Source organism: Pagrus pagrus (assembly GCF_965226575.1).
Source record: "Pagrus pagrus genome assembly, chromosome: 20".
Classification (NCBI taxonomy): Eukaryota; Metazoa; Chordata; class Actinopteri; order Spariformes; family Sparidae; genus Pagrus; species Pagrus pagrus.
This window is the reverse complement of record NC_140207.1, coordinates 9,031,471-9,048,304: the sequence shown is the minus strand read 5'-3', so window position 1 is coordinate 9,048,304 and position 16,834 is coordinate 9,031,471. Positions and strand designations below refer to the sequence as shown.

General features: G+C 43.9%; 1 protein-coding gene across 12 annotated transcripts in view; it reads left to right on the top strand.

Moving 5' to 3' along the window:
- Positions 1–16,834, top strand: part of kiaa1217 (KIAA1217 ortholog) — a 117,462-nt gene that overhangs the window by 17,218 nt on the left and 83,410 nt on the right. For 5 of the 12 annotated variants that reach the window (XM_084340330.1, XM_084340331.1, XM_084340328.1 and 2 more), the window contains exon 1: positions 9,067–10,030. The exons of 1 other annotated variant lie outside the window; for it this stretch is intronic. In XM_084340330.1, coding sequence (XP_084196456.1) covers positions 9,715–10,030 — 316 coding nt within the window. In that variant the 5' untranslated portion in view covers positions 9,067–9,714. Of the gene's footprint in view, positions 1–9,064; positions 10,031–16,834 lie in introns of those variants that run through there. 6 more of the 12 variants (XM_084340329.1, XM_084340333.1, XM_084340332.1 and 3 more) reach the window with 4 other exon arrangements.

The window sequence follows — 16,834 nt, the reverse complement described above, 5'->3', positions numbered from 1 at the left end:
CATCAGGTTGAAGAGCCGCGAGATTAACTGCTGAGGAATTCACGCTTGACCACGTTAAGGTTCATATCGTTCAGAGAGCAGATTCTTGAGCAGCATGTTAAGTGTTTCTCGTACATTGAAGAGACGTTCTGTGCTGCGTTTGTCTCGGAGATTTTAACCCTAAATGAAGTATAATCTTATTTTTTGGCGCTTTTAACCTCAAATATAAAAGCTGACAACAAGTAAGCAAAAATTAAATAAAATGTGGAACTGAGAAAGTAGTTTCAATGAAATTTGTATGCGATTCCTTGTCACGCACTTCATGTTTTGATCTGTAATTTTAGGATTTCAGTATTCAATTCAATAAGTTTCATTTTGTCTAATAAAAGTGCTGCCTGGTGAAGTCCACCATTTTCTTAAAAAACCCAGAGAAAGATGCCCCCATGGTAGATAAAACATGATAAAGTCCACCACTGGTGCTGCGTCCTCACAGCACAGATCACAGTCATCATCATATCATATCTTTCGGATCGAAAAGCGTCCAGATTTGAATTCTGCACAGAAATAATGGTGCTTTAGCAGGACGCTTATGGCGTATATATTTTGAACATCGACCTATGAACATCTCCTTCTTTTTAAGGAAGGGGCGAAGCCAAGGTTGCAGCTGCTCTGGCACAGAAAACTTCCCTCTTCCATAATATATGAGTCACTAAAAGGCTCCTTTAGCTCCTCAAGCTGTTTACATGATGCTAACAACAAGATTTAACAGGTCCTTATGGCGTCGATGTGTGTGTCTGCTCGGCGTGTGTGTGCTTGAAAGCACGCTCTTATGTTGTTTGTGTTTTTGCATTCACGTCAAATATAGCTCCGCTGAAGATGAACAGGTGAAGATATTCCCTTTCTTCCCCTGCATGGAGAGCATCGGCATTTATTTTAATATATTAACCTTTTTCTGTTTCTTCCGCTGATGTAAATATTTTGGCTGTGGATGTTTTGGTGCCAAAAAAATACCCTTTTTATTTGACTTACAAATCAAACGCAGCCCAGATTTTATCTTCTTAATACCCTGGAGGTAACACTAGAATATTGTTCACCCAACTTGTGAATAAGGTCATTGTTTCTTCCCATCACGTCTGACAAGACGGCTTCTACTTGCATTGTTTTGGTTACTTACTGGGAACAAAACAAGAGGATACGATGTCACAAAATCCATTAATTAACATAAAATCCTGACAATATAATTATCATCTTCCAGTGCTTGTTTTAGCTCTCTTTCATAGCGGCTCTGATTTCATGACGGCGAACCCTTTGCAGCTTGTGTTTATGTGTGTTTGCGGTGCAGAAGTGTCACTGATGTAGCACTGATTTTGTTCGCAGAAAGCTGCTGCTGTCTGAGAATTCGGTAACTACACCCCTCCGTCTTTCTTTCCCTCCCTGCTTTCTCCGTCTCCGCCTGCAGCCAGCCATCGAACTAAGAATCAATAAGCCATAAAGAGAATGGAGAAGCCTCTTATTTACATCAGTCTGAACGGAGAGGTGGTTTGTCTCCCCTCATATCCCCTTTAAACACTTCAGGCAGGAGCATTCAGTTCGCCTCCAATAACACACTTGACAGGCTGTCCAGATAAGAAGCTAAACTCTCCCCAAAATGCTGAGGCGTAAAGGAGAGGACGAGGCTGTTAGCTTAATGCGTAGCCACCGCCCCCGGGGTAACTGGGTGAAAATATGGGCTTTTGGAGGTAGACGTTTTCCCAAACTGTGTGTGGGTGATGCGAGCGCTCACATGTCGATGCCCATTGAGGGTGAAGAGCAGGAGTGATGCATAAGGCCACAGGGGGGCCCCAGAGACAGGACATACGGAGGAAGAATTCATGATGACACTGACTGTGGGACTTGATGCAGAATCCCTTCTCACTGAAAGCTGAGAAACAACTCACTCTTGACTCTGTGTTCATTATAATTTGAGGTTGTTTTCTCGCCTCGTGTGAACTAAGAGGACATTTCAGTCAAACGTTTTCTATTTCAGCATCTGTTGCAATAATCCTCTTACGGGTCCATGTTAAGAAGGGGGTTCTACTCATTTCCGAGGACAGGAGCTCACCAAAATGAGATGACGTGACTTTGTTCCCGAAAAGCAGTTTGCTTTTTCCGAGGCTTTTTCCTCCATCACTTAAGCAGTGCATAAGCGGTGTTTTTTCTCCGTATTTAAGCCTGCTGCTGATGTTTTGTGTCACTGTGAATATATGTGTTTTAAGATTGATTTCTTATTTTAAAGGCAGCCTATTTTTTCCATACATACATGTGTAAAGACAGATGTTTGCCCACAGAGTTTAAGAGAACCAGGCAAAGAAAAGCTCTCAGATACCCTGCTACTTCTTCCTGGAATAATCCAAAGGAGGACCTGACATTGTTGGAGTTGATTGCTTTGGGGGATTTCGAGTCTATTTTAAAGGTTAAGAAAATATACTCTTGGTCATTGTGATTGCTATTACATCTGAACTGAAGTCCTTTTAGAAAATTGTACCTGCCATTATTTGCCTGCTTGTTCGAGATACATAGTCCATCAGAGTTTTACTTTTTTCAAGAGTCATATTGTTAGTTTGGAAGTACAGTCACAGTCTTGTAAGCTCCCAGTACTGATGTGGTTTTAATCAAAACAACTAAGATTTAAGAGTACAAGAAGTACATTCAAATTTCCCCCTTACAAAAACATCCACCTTTGCACATAACCTCTGCCAAGGACAAGTGTTCTGCCGTGTTTTTCTATCTTTTCCTCAGAAAAATATCTAAAAAATAGGAAAATAGGTTTCAGTCAAATTTGGAAGAAAGTAAGATGATAGGCCACGGAATAAGTCATCAGTTTTTGATCTGGGTCTGGATGCAAGAATGCATCCAATAAACAGCCCAGGCGGCAGGATAACATGCTGGCAGTTACTGTAAACCAATAATGCATTCACATTCGTATGTGTCATAGGCCATTTTGACATTTTCGTGTCATATCAAGTTCACATTACATGTGTATGAGCTGCCTTTTGTATGGGAGGTGAAGGCAATGGTGATGGAAGCCAATGACCACAGTTCGAGACTGTGTTTTATATGTAAGGGAGCGTTGGGACAATTTCCAGCCATGTTTTTTATTTATGTTTTTTGACGGAAGTTGGAACAATCTCCAGGTGTTTGTGGCGTCAAAACCAGGTGTTTTTAACCAGTCCTCGGGGCAACTCCTGCTGTGTTTATGGCGATCGAGACCAGGTATTTTAAGCCAAAACGTGATGTCTTCCTAACACCAGATGTTTTTTGTGTCTTAACCTAACCAGGCCATAGGCACAGTGTTGTTACAAAGTATAATTGAAAACTTAATTTTGAAAAAAACATTAAGCTGCAACATAAAGAAATGCAACATCTCTAAACATTTTCTCTTGTTGGAATATCTTCCATCTTGCAGGCTTGGCGGAGACATGCGCTCACTGAATGCTTCTGGCTTTAAGTTTTCAACAACGTAGTTTGTCAGCGTAATGATTTTTGACAGCCGATTATCAATCCTTGGATTTGGGAGCAAGTCTGTAGAGGCTGATTTCCATACCATGGTGAATAAATGTAGGAACTCAAACTTCCAGACTTACATGCAAACCTTCTTAGCTGTCTGTAGCGTACCTTCCAAACAATCTAAAAGCTGCTGCATTGTCCTTTTAAACTTCAGCCTGATGCTCAAGAAACTTCGAAACGGGACGGTGCCAACTTTAAAACCTGAAGCCACGCTGTTCTGTTTAATTAGAGCGCGGGTGAGTCGACACTCCTGCACACTCGCGTTGATCAATCTTGTTTGTTTAAGCGACAGTTAGTGATAATGGCAGAGACAGCACTTCTCCCGACCGGGTCACCGTCTCCCCTGACCAGATGAATGAGCGGCAGCCTCTCTGCCACGATCGCTGCTGCATTTACTGTGACTTAATGCAGCAGATGATGTGACATGTTCGGTGGCTTTCCCCAGGGAGCAGCTGAGTGTTAAGACTAATTGGTCCCAACTGTCAGCGAGTCTCATCGTCTTATTGACTCCTTTTGAGTCACTTTTTCTTCGCCGAGCCGAGAGTCAGCGGCAGCGAGGACTACAGAGGAGAGTAAAGGAATTCATATCGGAGGGAAGAAGCGCAGTTTGTCGTTGTTGATGTTGTTGACCAATTTAAGATACAGTATGTGTTCCAGATTCGGATTCAGATGTTCATTTCATGAGCCTGTGAACTACTAAAAACTCTCTGATGAAATATTGATTGTTTGCTAGGGTGAGAAATTGTTATTCTGAGGAACATTCAAGTTTCACTGTAGCCTCGGAGCAAAGTTTGACCAAGTTTTCCTCTCGCTGATACGCTTTTCGAGGTAAAATCAACTCAATCTGTGATAGATGACGCAGCAGTTTCTCAAATTTAAAAGATTGTTTTAGGGTGCTTCCGTCCCGACCTGACATGCATCATAGAGGAAAACGGGAAAGCTAGAAGAGTTACAACCTGCTCTCAAACCTGTGATATCTGCACCCCAACTCGCTGCAGTGCTGCTCACCACATCATCAATGCTATTGTTGTGTATGCATTTCCGTAGAGTGTGTGCGCCTTCAGTAACTGATTCGGCGGTTGATATTGAGTGAATGTTACAGTCAGTAATGACTCATGATATGGTTGGGAGGGAGCGCTGAGATGGAATGTAGAAAAAGAAACAACCAACCCCCGAGGGCTTGGAAAACATACTCAACCTTAATCCTCAGCAGAGAGGTACACAGCAGCTCACCCATCCCCCCAACTGCTTCCTAAATCCCCCAACCCTTAGTCCACCACAAGCCCTGTATAAACTTGGCCTTTGTTTTTATTCTGCTGCATCCAGAGCAAGTCTCTGGGTACTTAAGCTGCGATAATAAATGTTTTTGTATTAACGGTGGATTACGTACGTGTATATTTGTATTATGTATGTGAAAGGGGGTCGCTCGTAGTGATGAATCCACAGATAATTTACCACCCAGGCTCTTGAGGTGCACAACTTTACTGTTTTGGTTCCAGCTGCAGCAGGCAGCTGTTTCCAGTAAAAAAGCTCCGATAAACCTGCTGTCCACCACCTGCACGGCACCAAAGTGCAGACAGACAAATGTAGGAACTGGTTGTTGAACACGGAAGAGCATTTAGCTGTTAAAAAGCTATTTTTATAGCGAGATGGTAAAGAGCAAACCAGATATATTTGTGGCCAGAACGTCCCAGTCGGCAGAAAACATGTTACTTTTTGTTTCATTTTCAATTTTTTTCAATGTTACACTTGTGCTTTAGGCACAAAAAACGCTTGGTTAGGGTGAGTAGGAGGTCATGTTTTGGTAGATCTGGTTCTGTCGCCACAAACGCAAATGGAAAATATCTGCATATCTTGTCAAAAATATTTGGTTTTCAGCTGCAAATTGACAAAAAATCCATAAAAATATCTTGTTTTGTTGCCACTAAAGCAGCTTGAAAATCTCCCCACGTCCGGTTACAATTATCCAGTGGTTTCAGAAGCCGTAAAAACAGGAATTATCATCAGATATCCATTTTTCCAAAAGTCCTTGAACTAACCGTGTACTACGAATGACCGTGTACCAAACGATTAATCCAAACTAAATCATAGTCTGGGTGTCTTAATATTTTATTTATTTATATATTGTCTCTCCGGTTTTGTTGCCATGAACATGGCTGAACAATGTCCCGAGGCCTGGTTAAAAATATCTAGTCGTTTAATTTGCCCTGACAAATGTTGAAACGATGTTTTAAACCATATTCTCTTGCTTGGCAGCCATTTTGCTTCGCTGTCACGCCACTGCCTTCCTCTCGGTCTTTAATTTAATCTGAACATGATATGACACGTATTGTAGAAATTTTAACGTGACATGTATAAAACGCACAAATTTGAACCAATCCGTGGTTTTGCCGAAACGTACAATGCCAACAATTCAAGACATGACTCCAAATACATGCTAATGTATGCCGCACTTGCTAGTTGCTGCTAGTTTTTGCTTCTCTCCCCCAAAAAATTTATTAACTCAGGCTTAATATTGAGCCTGAAATAACTGACTTAAAAGAAACCGTTTAAGTTGTTGAACCAGTGCGACTAATATCCACTCATGTTTTGAGCTCTGTTTTGGTCTCCACCAACTCATGATGGAAATATTAGGCTGATGTTCACCAGGTAGGCGCTAACTTTTTCTGACGGCTGTTTGGTGCTGAGCAGATATAGTAGAGTTGACACTGTGTGCGCAGTGAGAATGAACAAAAGTAGTCATGTTGTGGGCTTGAAAAAAAACCAAAACAATTAGCTGAAAGAAGCTATAAAGCTCCATAGAGCTGATGGAAGCTGTATAGTCAGGTGATAATTCTCACCACTTTCACAGGCATGTAGTTATGTCACGTATCAACTGAGAAATATTAATTATAGCAGCTTTATACAATATTACATCTGTTGATTCTATGTCTCTCAGCTTGAGTGATGGCGAGCATGTGTGTACATGAAAACACAGTAGATGTGTAAATCTGTAAGCAGCACAAAGCCTCAGCTCCACAGGAGGTGAGGGGCTCATTTGTAACCCACGCACCCAGTTTAATAATAAAACTCAGTTAATTATAGAAATACCAGAGAGGCACTCAGACAACTCTCGCTGAGCCCACCACCCCTCTTTAAATGTATCCCACAGCCCCTCCCCCACACACTTATGGGCCATAAGCAGCTATAGCACAACTTGTGGGATTTTCTGCTCCCCGCCCATCCCAACCTCTTCCACAACTGAAACTCCTCAATCCCCGACTGCCTTCCCCCGTGCTTGAGAAGTGAAACAGGAGTTGGCTCTTTGGCATCTGGAAGCACGGTGCTAGCCAGCGCTAGCTGCTTACACAGCTGTGGGTGGCACTTTTTGTCATTCAGGTCTTTATTGTCAGAGCCAGATAATCATCTTTCACAGGTTTTTTTGAAGTTGAAATACTTGCGGTCGCTTGTTTTCCACTTCGAGTTTGAAATGCAAATTGATGCCATGCCTGGATAGTGTGTCTACACCGAGGTTTGTTATTCGATACGAAGACGTACTTTATGATCTATCACATTGCACAAAATCACAGGCTTAATTAGGAAACTCAAATTATATCCATCCCTAAATGCTATGTTATTTGAAGCCCTTTGAACAAAGTTCCCGCCGTTTGCCTACAGTCAGAACTGGCTGAAAGCCTGGGAGGCATCCAGTCCACACAGAGGGCTTTCATTTACTCCCAGCATGCACACACACACACACACACAAATAGCCATATAACCATAGCATGAGAGAGTTCACTCACTCGCTGAAACCTATACGGAGTCTGTGCTTTTTCATGGTCAGCCTTTTTTTAGCTTTGACGTAATCCCCAGTACTACGACGCTGTAAACATAGTAGAACTCAGCCAAAACGGTGACGCACAAACATAATCTGGCGCAATTCTAATATTTAATCTTATGCAAATGTCCCTATCTTCTTTACTTTTTTCCTCTCTTTCAAAAATCCATCAAACATGCAGCGGCTCCCATGAGGTTCTGAGCCCTCGCTCCGATTTTGTCAGCGAACTATTCATTGGGAAAGTATGTAGGTCAATCTGCTTTGCCTTTTATCTAAAGCCATACAGATATGTCGCAATATGATTAACGTTGCGTATCTATACGATCGCTGATGGCTGTGATCAGAAGGCTTAGTCGTCTAAAGGGCAATCATCAGGAAGGGAGGGAGGCTTGGTATGGAGGAGTTTATAAAATCTAAGTCTACATCTGAGTTTTCTTAACCTCTAAATGCCCAAACTTCCAAAATGTACATCATCATCAAACAGAGCGGTGCATGAAAAATGCAAAATACCAAATCTGGCTTATATACTGTCCCTTTCAACCCGGATGGTTTATGGTATCTGAGTGACACAGCACCAGTTCAGAGAGAGAAATTGTCCCTGTGTAAATCTAAGCCAGTGGTCCAGTCCATGCGGATTGTTGCTCTTTTATAACGTGTTGCCTGGACACGGTTTGATCCTTTCGCTCACTGTAATCCATTTTCTGGTGTTTAGTCAGTAATCACGCAACGACGTCCCTGTGCGTTATATCACATGTTCGATTCGCATGCTGCGGCATATTACACAAGTGTCACAGGCTCTGCGCTCAAAGTAAGGGTGACCTGTCCGCAGAGTTAGGAATTAGACACGTTTATAGGATGTGGTTTACTTTCCATGGTCAGCGAAAAAAGTGCCTTTACACCAGGAGACAGCCTTTCTTTCTTTTTATGGTTCAAAGTTGTTGCTTTTGCACTTTCCGCCCTACCAACAATGATTCATACTTTATTGTGCCTGTCTGGCAATGATCGCTTTGTACTGCAGAGGAAATGTCTGTGGGTCAGACAATTGTTCCAAGCACTTTGTCAAAAAGAGAAGAAATGTTTTGAAATGTGAGAGTTGAGTTTTTTTTTTTGGGGGGGGGGGGTTGGATTTATTTCAGGACAGAGGGTGAGAGGATGAGAGGTGTGTGAGGGCTCTGATCTTCCCTTCCTCGCTGTTTCTCTCCCAGCCAACTTCTGTTGTATTTTTGTCTTGTCACAGATGATGTCTTCGGTGCAGGAGATCAGTGCAGCTCCACTCTGTGTCTCTTGTATACACACACATGCTGTGACGCTCCCCTCCTTTGCGCTCTTTAATTCTCTGTAAATTCCACCAGTGACTGAAGGGCTTTGTGTGTTGTGTTGTGCATGAGTGTGTGTGTGTGTGCATTCCTGCCTCTGGTAGCCTGAACATCCCATCACATGTGAGGACTACGGGCTGTGAGACGGACACAGAAAAAAGAAAGAGGAAAGAGGGGAAAATAGGACGAGGTGAAGCCAGTGATTGTGCCAGAGTGTGGCTCTGAGCGGTCGGCCGATGACGTGAAGCGCCGCACACACATCTGGAACAGCTTGAGCAGCTGCACCTGAAGAGAAGGGCTCCTCCGCGAAGACTCTGCCGGCACTTTCTCCTTCTCCCTCGTGCCCTTTTTTTCTTTTTTTTGCTCTTCTCTCTTAGCTGTCTCTAAATCTTTCTCTCTCTGGTCCGCCGCTGCCGGAGCGCTGGAATTATTTCCCGCTGAGCATCAGCAAAGAGGAGCGAGTTAACCGGAGCGAAAGAGAAGAGGGGAGAGGAGGCAGAAGAGGACAGTAACATGGGAAAGAATGATTTGGGTATTTGAGGAAGAAGAAGTTGACATGTTATGAATGAAGAAGAGAGGGAGCACGAGAGATCTGCAAAAGGAGAGAGGGATGGAGAAGGAGAGAGTGTGAAAGACGGTGAAAGAGAGGCGGAGAGGGGATTAAAAAGCCGGAATGCGCTGACATTGGAGACCTGAGTTTCTGTTTGCATTTGGCACAGCAAGTCCTGCCACTCCACAGGTTTATCCACACACACACACACAAACTCACACTGTTTGCTTTGGAGGATGATCCCAGGAGGCCACGCCAGGAGAAGAGAACACCTTCCAAGGAGCTATTAACCCCCCCACCCCTCAGCTCACCTCCCACCCGGCTTCCCAAAAGTGCCCTCCCTCTGGCCCTCTCAGCCTACCTGCACCAGTCGCAACACGCTGGAGCTGGAGAGTCACAGAGTCACACTCACCGGGAGCTGAAACCCTGGATTGCCCACGGGACACAGCTGCAGTCACGCTGGCTGAGAAAGACTGAGGAGCTTCGCTGATCCACTGACCTGCAGGATGTCGAAAGCCTCCAGGCTGGCGCGGCCCCCCTCATTAGGGGCCGGATCCAAGCTGCCCTCGCCCAGGAAGGAATGCCCTGGCACGGGCGATCGAGCCCGGGTGCTGAGCGTGGGGGAAAAGCTGATGAGGGCAGGTAGCGATGGTGTCCTGAACAGACAGAAGTCTTTAGCACAGGACAAAGCACAGAGGGAGACGCAGGCTGAGACTCAGGCCTCAGGCCAGAGTCCAGGTGAGAAGGGCCAAAACATGGAGACGGTGCCTCCTAAGAGCAGGATCAGCCCACCTAAAGCCTCAAGTCAAGGCTCTGTGCACAGTAAGTAAAGCAACAAACTTCTCCAATGATCTTTTGGTCTTCCTGTGTGATGTGTTCACATGGGAAATTTTGATTTTAAATCCATGTAATTGCATGTTTCGAGCGCTTAAAGTTCACTTGTAAATCAAATGTCACTCTTCCCCCCGGAAAACTGGGTTGTGTGATGCGCTCCGTCCTCCTCCTACTCATCTGTCATCATCTGTTGGTCAGTTCAGCATGAGAGGGGATTAGGCTTTTATTTTTCTGCTTGTCGCGTGTCCACTTGTGAAGCTAGTCCATTGTGTTGTGCACCGTATGGATTAGGTCTTCTTGGGTTATCTGACATCTCCTTCCTTCCTGCCCCGTGGCAAAAGATGGGACTCTCATGTCAAGGATCTACAATTAACAAGCACGGGGACCAAAAATAGAGCTGCGTTTAAAAAATGCACGGGTCTGCCTTGGAGGGGGGGTTGGGCATGTTCCAACACGAAAACATTGCACAGCAGTTCATGCTATGTGACAGGCATCCCAGTGGCAATTATTTTGTTTTCTGGCTTGACAATCACAGGATAAACTGTGGAATTGCATTGTTGTTTTCACAATGGATCCTATGGGGGATGCACACTTGCTCCTGCCTCGCCCGACGACATTTGCTATTTTTGTCGGATGATCCCGCATTTCACCCTGCGTTCCTTGCGCGTCCCATTGAAAATGAATGAGGAAGCTTAATTTCGTCGTCGGTGTGAACACGGCCCTGATGGAGGAGAGCGAGAGTGGCTTCTCTGTCGCTATCCCGCTGCCTCGGTCTCTGCGGGGTGCAGATTAAGAAACGGGGGCCACGAGGTTGAGGAAAGTGGTCTTATCAAACCCATTTGGCCTTCCTCTCCTCACCAGATTCCCGACTCTGCGGGGCGCCGGCTTTCATGGTAACGTCTGGTCACAGTCATCTCACGCCCTCAAAGACAACCTGGCCGAGATTGTTCAGGATGAATCTGTGTACTGCGTGTACTGTAAGCAGCTGTTAGGAGTCTGATTGACAGACTGGAACTTTTTTTTCCCCACATCTGTTGAAATGTTTCCTGTCAGTCACTCTTGAATCGTTCTTGACTGTTGAGCTTGTACTCAAAGACAGCAGTTGGGGAAGTCTAAGATCGGGGTTTAAGTGTGTCGATGTAGAGGCAACAGGGGTGAGTCAAGTGCGAGAGTGACAGAAGGAGGTCAGGAATGCGAGCAGGGCATGCTGGGAAATCAACAGGTCTCGAGCTGTGTCTGTGTGTGAATCCCTCCCCGCAGTAAAGACAGGTTACGGGTTATAAGGGGACAGGTTTGCACTGGAAACCAGATGTTCTCGTCTGTGCGGCTTCCAGTCGCCTCTTTACACAAATAAATGACCTCTCTGCAGAGATGATTCACTTCTCAAGGTTTGGGGTCAACTTTTGAAAAGAATCTGAAATCGGACCTTAAAATGTCCGCGGAGTGTTTGTCTTCGTTTCAGGACGTGAAAAGTGATTCACCCTCTCTTTTTTGAGATATGTGTGTCTACGTCTTTCTTCTTTTGTCTTGTTTTCTCACTTCCTCCGTCGCTCAGCTTTTCTTTGTCTTTTGTCTCCGTTTCCTATTTTGTTTCTCTCGGCATCTTTCCCTTTTTTACCCCCCTTTTTTTGTCTTGTTTTGACAGCGGATGAATCAGTTATTATTTAAAGACACCACCTCTGCTCACATCTACACACACACACATATGCACAAACTCACAAAGACCATCATCAAAAAGAATAAATGAACTGTGTGTATTCTCTGAGTTTCACGTCCGTCCTGCTGTGAGTTTTTGAGTGCGAGTTCATAGACCAAAAGGAAACTGTGCATTTCTTGTTACGGACTGTAACTTTGAAGTTCCACATTGAAAAGAGAGTCCAGTCTCTCTAGAAACTAGCTATACGGTAGACTGGTCCCACAACCCTTTGATATATAACACTTTTTTTTTTACATCCCTTGCAAGGTCTTCACTTTGGGGAACCGCTGTTGGCTACATGGAGCCATGTGCTGCTTAAGTATTTGGATTTTAAATAGGCCAACACAATTAAATACCCTTTCACTGCAGGCTAATGGGCAGCTCATCATACTCCCAATCCACTTATGGCTTGTATACAAACAAGGCTGGTTTATGTGGGGGGTGCAGTACATGCCAGGTCTCCATCTCCCCCTGCTAATGCCAGTTACGGGGGCATGACGGAAGCTAAAGCACAGGCCCAGAGGGTCACACAGAGCTGATGCACACTGCACTGGCAGACGATAAGTGCGTGTGACAGGTGACATTTCCACTGTGTGAAAGCTTCAGAGACGACTGCTGCTCGCCAAAGGGCCCAATTTCGGTCTAAAAGTAGCAGCTTCCACCGAAAGCGAAATTCGTTTGACATTTTTTTGTCCAGAGAGGGTATAATACGAGTCTCAAGTACAGGTTCAAGTACTTTTGATACTGTATGACACTGCATCAAACCACGGTTTCATCAACGTGTTGGCTTATTCCTTCAGGGGTGTCTTGTCCAGGATGTACATCGATTTTTTTTTTATTTTCACACACGCTCCATGGTAGAAGCATGTGTGCTCCCAAACATCGCAGCCATGTGTGATTATTGAACATATCACTCCAAAAACCGTAACAGGCTTTCAGCAAGATTTGAAACCTCTTGTTTTTTTCCACGCGGAATAGAAAAAAACGTGTCTTTTTTGGGGTTTTCAGTTGCCCTCAAGTGAGATTATGTAACTTTTGTCGAACAGCAGTGGTAATGCGAAAATATATAACACCAAAATGAGTGCATGCAAGGTTTATAAACCTGCTAAAAATACTCCTTTCCCCATTACCAGTAGATGAGTTTGGCTTTCTGGTTTTTGTTCTCTGGTGTGTCATGTTCAACAGCACAAACACGAACAGTATAACACTGCATGGTAGCCAGTGATAATGTTACAGTGTCTACTTTTTTTTATATCTTTAACTTCAGTCTTTCTTTCAAACTTCGCTGACTGAAAAGATGTTTGGCCGATGCTTGAACGAGTCCGATGGGAAACTATCCATGCATGCATCGCACCAAAAAAGGGGCTTGGATTAGTTTCCATCACTGCTGATTGGAGCTAAAATCGATAATGACTCTGGGAATAAATGCCAAGACAGCAATAACTACCTAAATTTAGCGAACATTAGCCAGGCAGAGCTACCCGGAGAGTATTGAATGTGTATTCAATAGTGTATTCAAGTCATCATCTCAAGTTTTTCATTTGTAAGAGGAAGGATATCTTATTTCGTCTCTGAAACATTACATAAGGGTTAAGTCTTGTACTTTCCACCATTAAAGGTCCAATTTGTAACAATTCCCAACTTGTCAAATACTGACGCTTTGGGGTGGCAGCCAAGCCCACCAACAATCCCAAAGCGTCAGTATTTGATGAGTTGGGAATGAGATCAAAAATGTCTTGCAAGTTCAGCCTTTAAAGTGAAAAAAAAGTAACCTCCTGAAGAAAGACAGTTGATTATTAGTATTATTAGACGCTTTGGGACACCAACCCAACTGACCTGGAAATAAGACTCAACAATCTTTCTCCAGTGAGTTTCATTTTGTTGCTTTAAGGAGCCAGATGTAGGCTAAACATCAAGGCCCAGACCGTCTTACGCAACTAACTGGACAAGGTTACCCAGTTGATGAAAACATCTGGAAGGTTAAAGACTTAACCTCCCTCTCGGTCTCCTATCAATCTCCGCTATCTCCAAACCTCCCAGACTCTTGCCCCTCTTTGTGTCTGGATCAGCTTGAAAGTATTTCACCTCTTGTGTAACCATATGTGTCCTTTGATCCCGTGCCCCATCATGCAAGGATTTGTTTTCGAGATGCTCTCGAGATAAAGTCACTGCTTGGATTTTTTTGGGTGACCTCACCTTCTGGTGATTGAGAAGGTGAGTCAATAAAAGAGACAGAGAAGGGAATGATTAGGGCTGGAGGGGGGGACTTCGTGAGATTCGTCTGCATTTTTTCCTTACTCATTCAGACACAGGAAAAAGCACTTGCGTTGTGTTGTGTCTTGCCTGATGTGATTTTGCAAGATTAGTTACAACATCAGTATGTGCAGAGTTGCTTCAGCCTGTTTTCAAAGTGTCAAGATGTTTCTGGCCCCGGGTAAATGAATGTACATGTGTACTTGACAACGGCGTTAACAACATATGGATGTGAATCACTGGCTGGAGAACATTACATACATACAGAACGTTACATGCTTCTACACGCTCGCTGTATAGCCAGTTCGGCTCAAACGCTCACTGTTGATAGTCCGCGTATCTGTGACCGACTTCTTTTCACAGATGCTGCCTTACTCCCCTTTGGAAAACAGTTGAAAACACAGCTTAGTGTAATGGGAATGAGTTTGAGGATTGGGACGTGATCAGCTATTTCTTTGACATTGAAGCCAAGAGTAGAGATTACATTAATTGCAGCCTCTCGTGACTCTTTAAACCCCCAGTTGTCTCTCTGGGTTTTTCCCCTCTTTGACAACTATCAGGCAGACTGCGAGCATTATTAAGATTGCAGAATTTTCTGCTTCCACATCAGTTGACCCGCAGAAACGGATACGTACTTCTGATTGTTCAGAAATCCATTTTAATTACCTTTTTGTGTACCTATCTATTGCAGAGTTGGATCACTTACAAGTTTCTGACACACTGTGCAGTGTCTCGAAAGCGCTTGCCAAAAAGGGAAATTGAGAGAGCGAGCTCCTTTGTAATATCCAGTCTTTTACTTCGTTTTTTTGCAAATGAGCTGACAAATTGAAGTCCGTACGCAGGGGGTTGATTTTAAAGCAAGCGCCCACGCTCGAGCTTTTGAGTCGAGCAATCACAAGCTTTCACTGTATGGATTCGTGCGATTTACTCACCTTCACACCTGTGGCAAGAGAAATTTACAAGGCTATCTCAACGGCGTCTGAACGAGGGCAACACAGGAGAGCAGAACATTAGTCTCTTTATCCATTCATGTCTGTTCCTCTAACCAACTCAGATATTTCTTATTTGTTCAGGTTTTGGCCATGATTTTTTGTTAAAAAGTTTCTAAAGAACAAAGGTAGGAAGTGAGAATATCGTGATGTTTTCTCAGCTGTGGGAGATAACTCACTTTTGTCAATAAAACCCTTGTGACTGGAGAGAGGTCCTGTGAGTCATTGGAGGCAGGGGAGTAGGTGAGTTAACGGTGTGTTCACGGACCTGTTCAGAAAACGGGGTGGATGTGACTCATCCCTCAAACAGAAACAGACAATAAACGCGCCACTGAGCAAGAAGAAAGAGCTTCAGTGATGTGACTACTCATGAGTGTATATTGTAAATCCCCCTGTTGGTTCTGGCGTGTGTTTTTCTTTCGGGATGTAGCCCGGGGCAGTGTTGCTTCTTCCTGGTTTCCTGGGGCGATGTGGCTTTTAAAGAGAGACAGCAGAGGGGGGTTGGCTTTCTCTCCATGTCAGATTAAGGATAAAACAAAAGCCTTAATCTCTTTAATGCGCAACCTGACTTCAACTCCCAAGGTTTTCACTTGTTGGAGTCAAACGGATCTCCGTGTCTACATCTTTTGCATATTTACTTTTCAGTGTGGCCTGTTGCCTCAGCCTTATTACACAGGGAAGTCTTCAAAGCTGCAAATGCGGCATGAAATTCCTTCAAACCAGACATCTCACTACAAGACTGTTTTTTTTTTTTTTTTTTCAATTTAGTGTAATGCGTGTGTGTTTATGTGTGTGTGTCTAGCCCAAAGCGTAAGTGTGGTTAATTCACCCAACTGAGGGGTGTAAGCGGATGCAAGGCCTCCCTCAGGGTTTCCTCTCAAAGACTCGACAGAGAAATCAATATCTCCACCTCCCCTCTTACACCCTTTTGACCTCCAGGCAGACGTGATGTGGTGTGTGTGTATGTGTGTGTGCGACTGCCAGCTTTTCTGTCTGTCTGTGTGGGCGCGGGTAAACGTGCGCACACATCGCCCTACGCGCGAAACCACAGCTGAATATATACGCACACTTTTATCTCCGTAGTTCAGAAGACACAAATTGAATCTCCCGCTGTGTATATTTCCTTCACATCGACATGTTGTTTCAGGGGAATGGATTTTTCATTTATGCGTTTCATTAATATTACATTAATATTTAGTGTCGCTGGCGGTACCCATCTGTGATCATCACTGAGGAGGATATTTGGTTGAGGTCATTTGAATAACTTTGTGTCCGTGGAGCATACGGATTAGAAGAGATGTTCGTACAGAACTGAGTTCAAGATTAAAATTAAATTAAAGGAGTTTTTTGGGGAAGAGCGCTAAATCACTTTCTGGGAGAGAGAGGATGAGAAGATTGATACTACTTCGAGCTGAAGCCAGACATTGATTAGCACAGCTAGCATTAAGGCTAGGAGCAGGTGAAAAACAAGCCTTCTAGGCTAACGCTAAAGTTGACGCGTTTTTACCTGAAGTTATGTGCCTTCACCATTTTTTAGTGACCTTGAGAAGACTAGCTATAAAAGACTAAAGCTAAGAGATGGTTAGCCGAGGTTTGCAGGGAGAAACAGCTTACCTGGTGTTCAAACCTGTAGACATGTAAACCTTGCATGTTGTTTGTTTAGTCTGTGCGTAAACTGAAAGATATGTGGCGATGTCAGATTGTGCATCCAGTGCATCCTGGACCTTAGAGTGACTTTTCACAAACGCCACCTCGTCCACATTTGGGTTTGTCACTGTAAAAACATACAAGTAGATACAATGCAGGCTCAACAGGTGTTGTTAAATGTATTTTTTTAACTTTTGACTGTTTCCC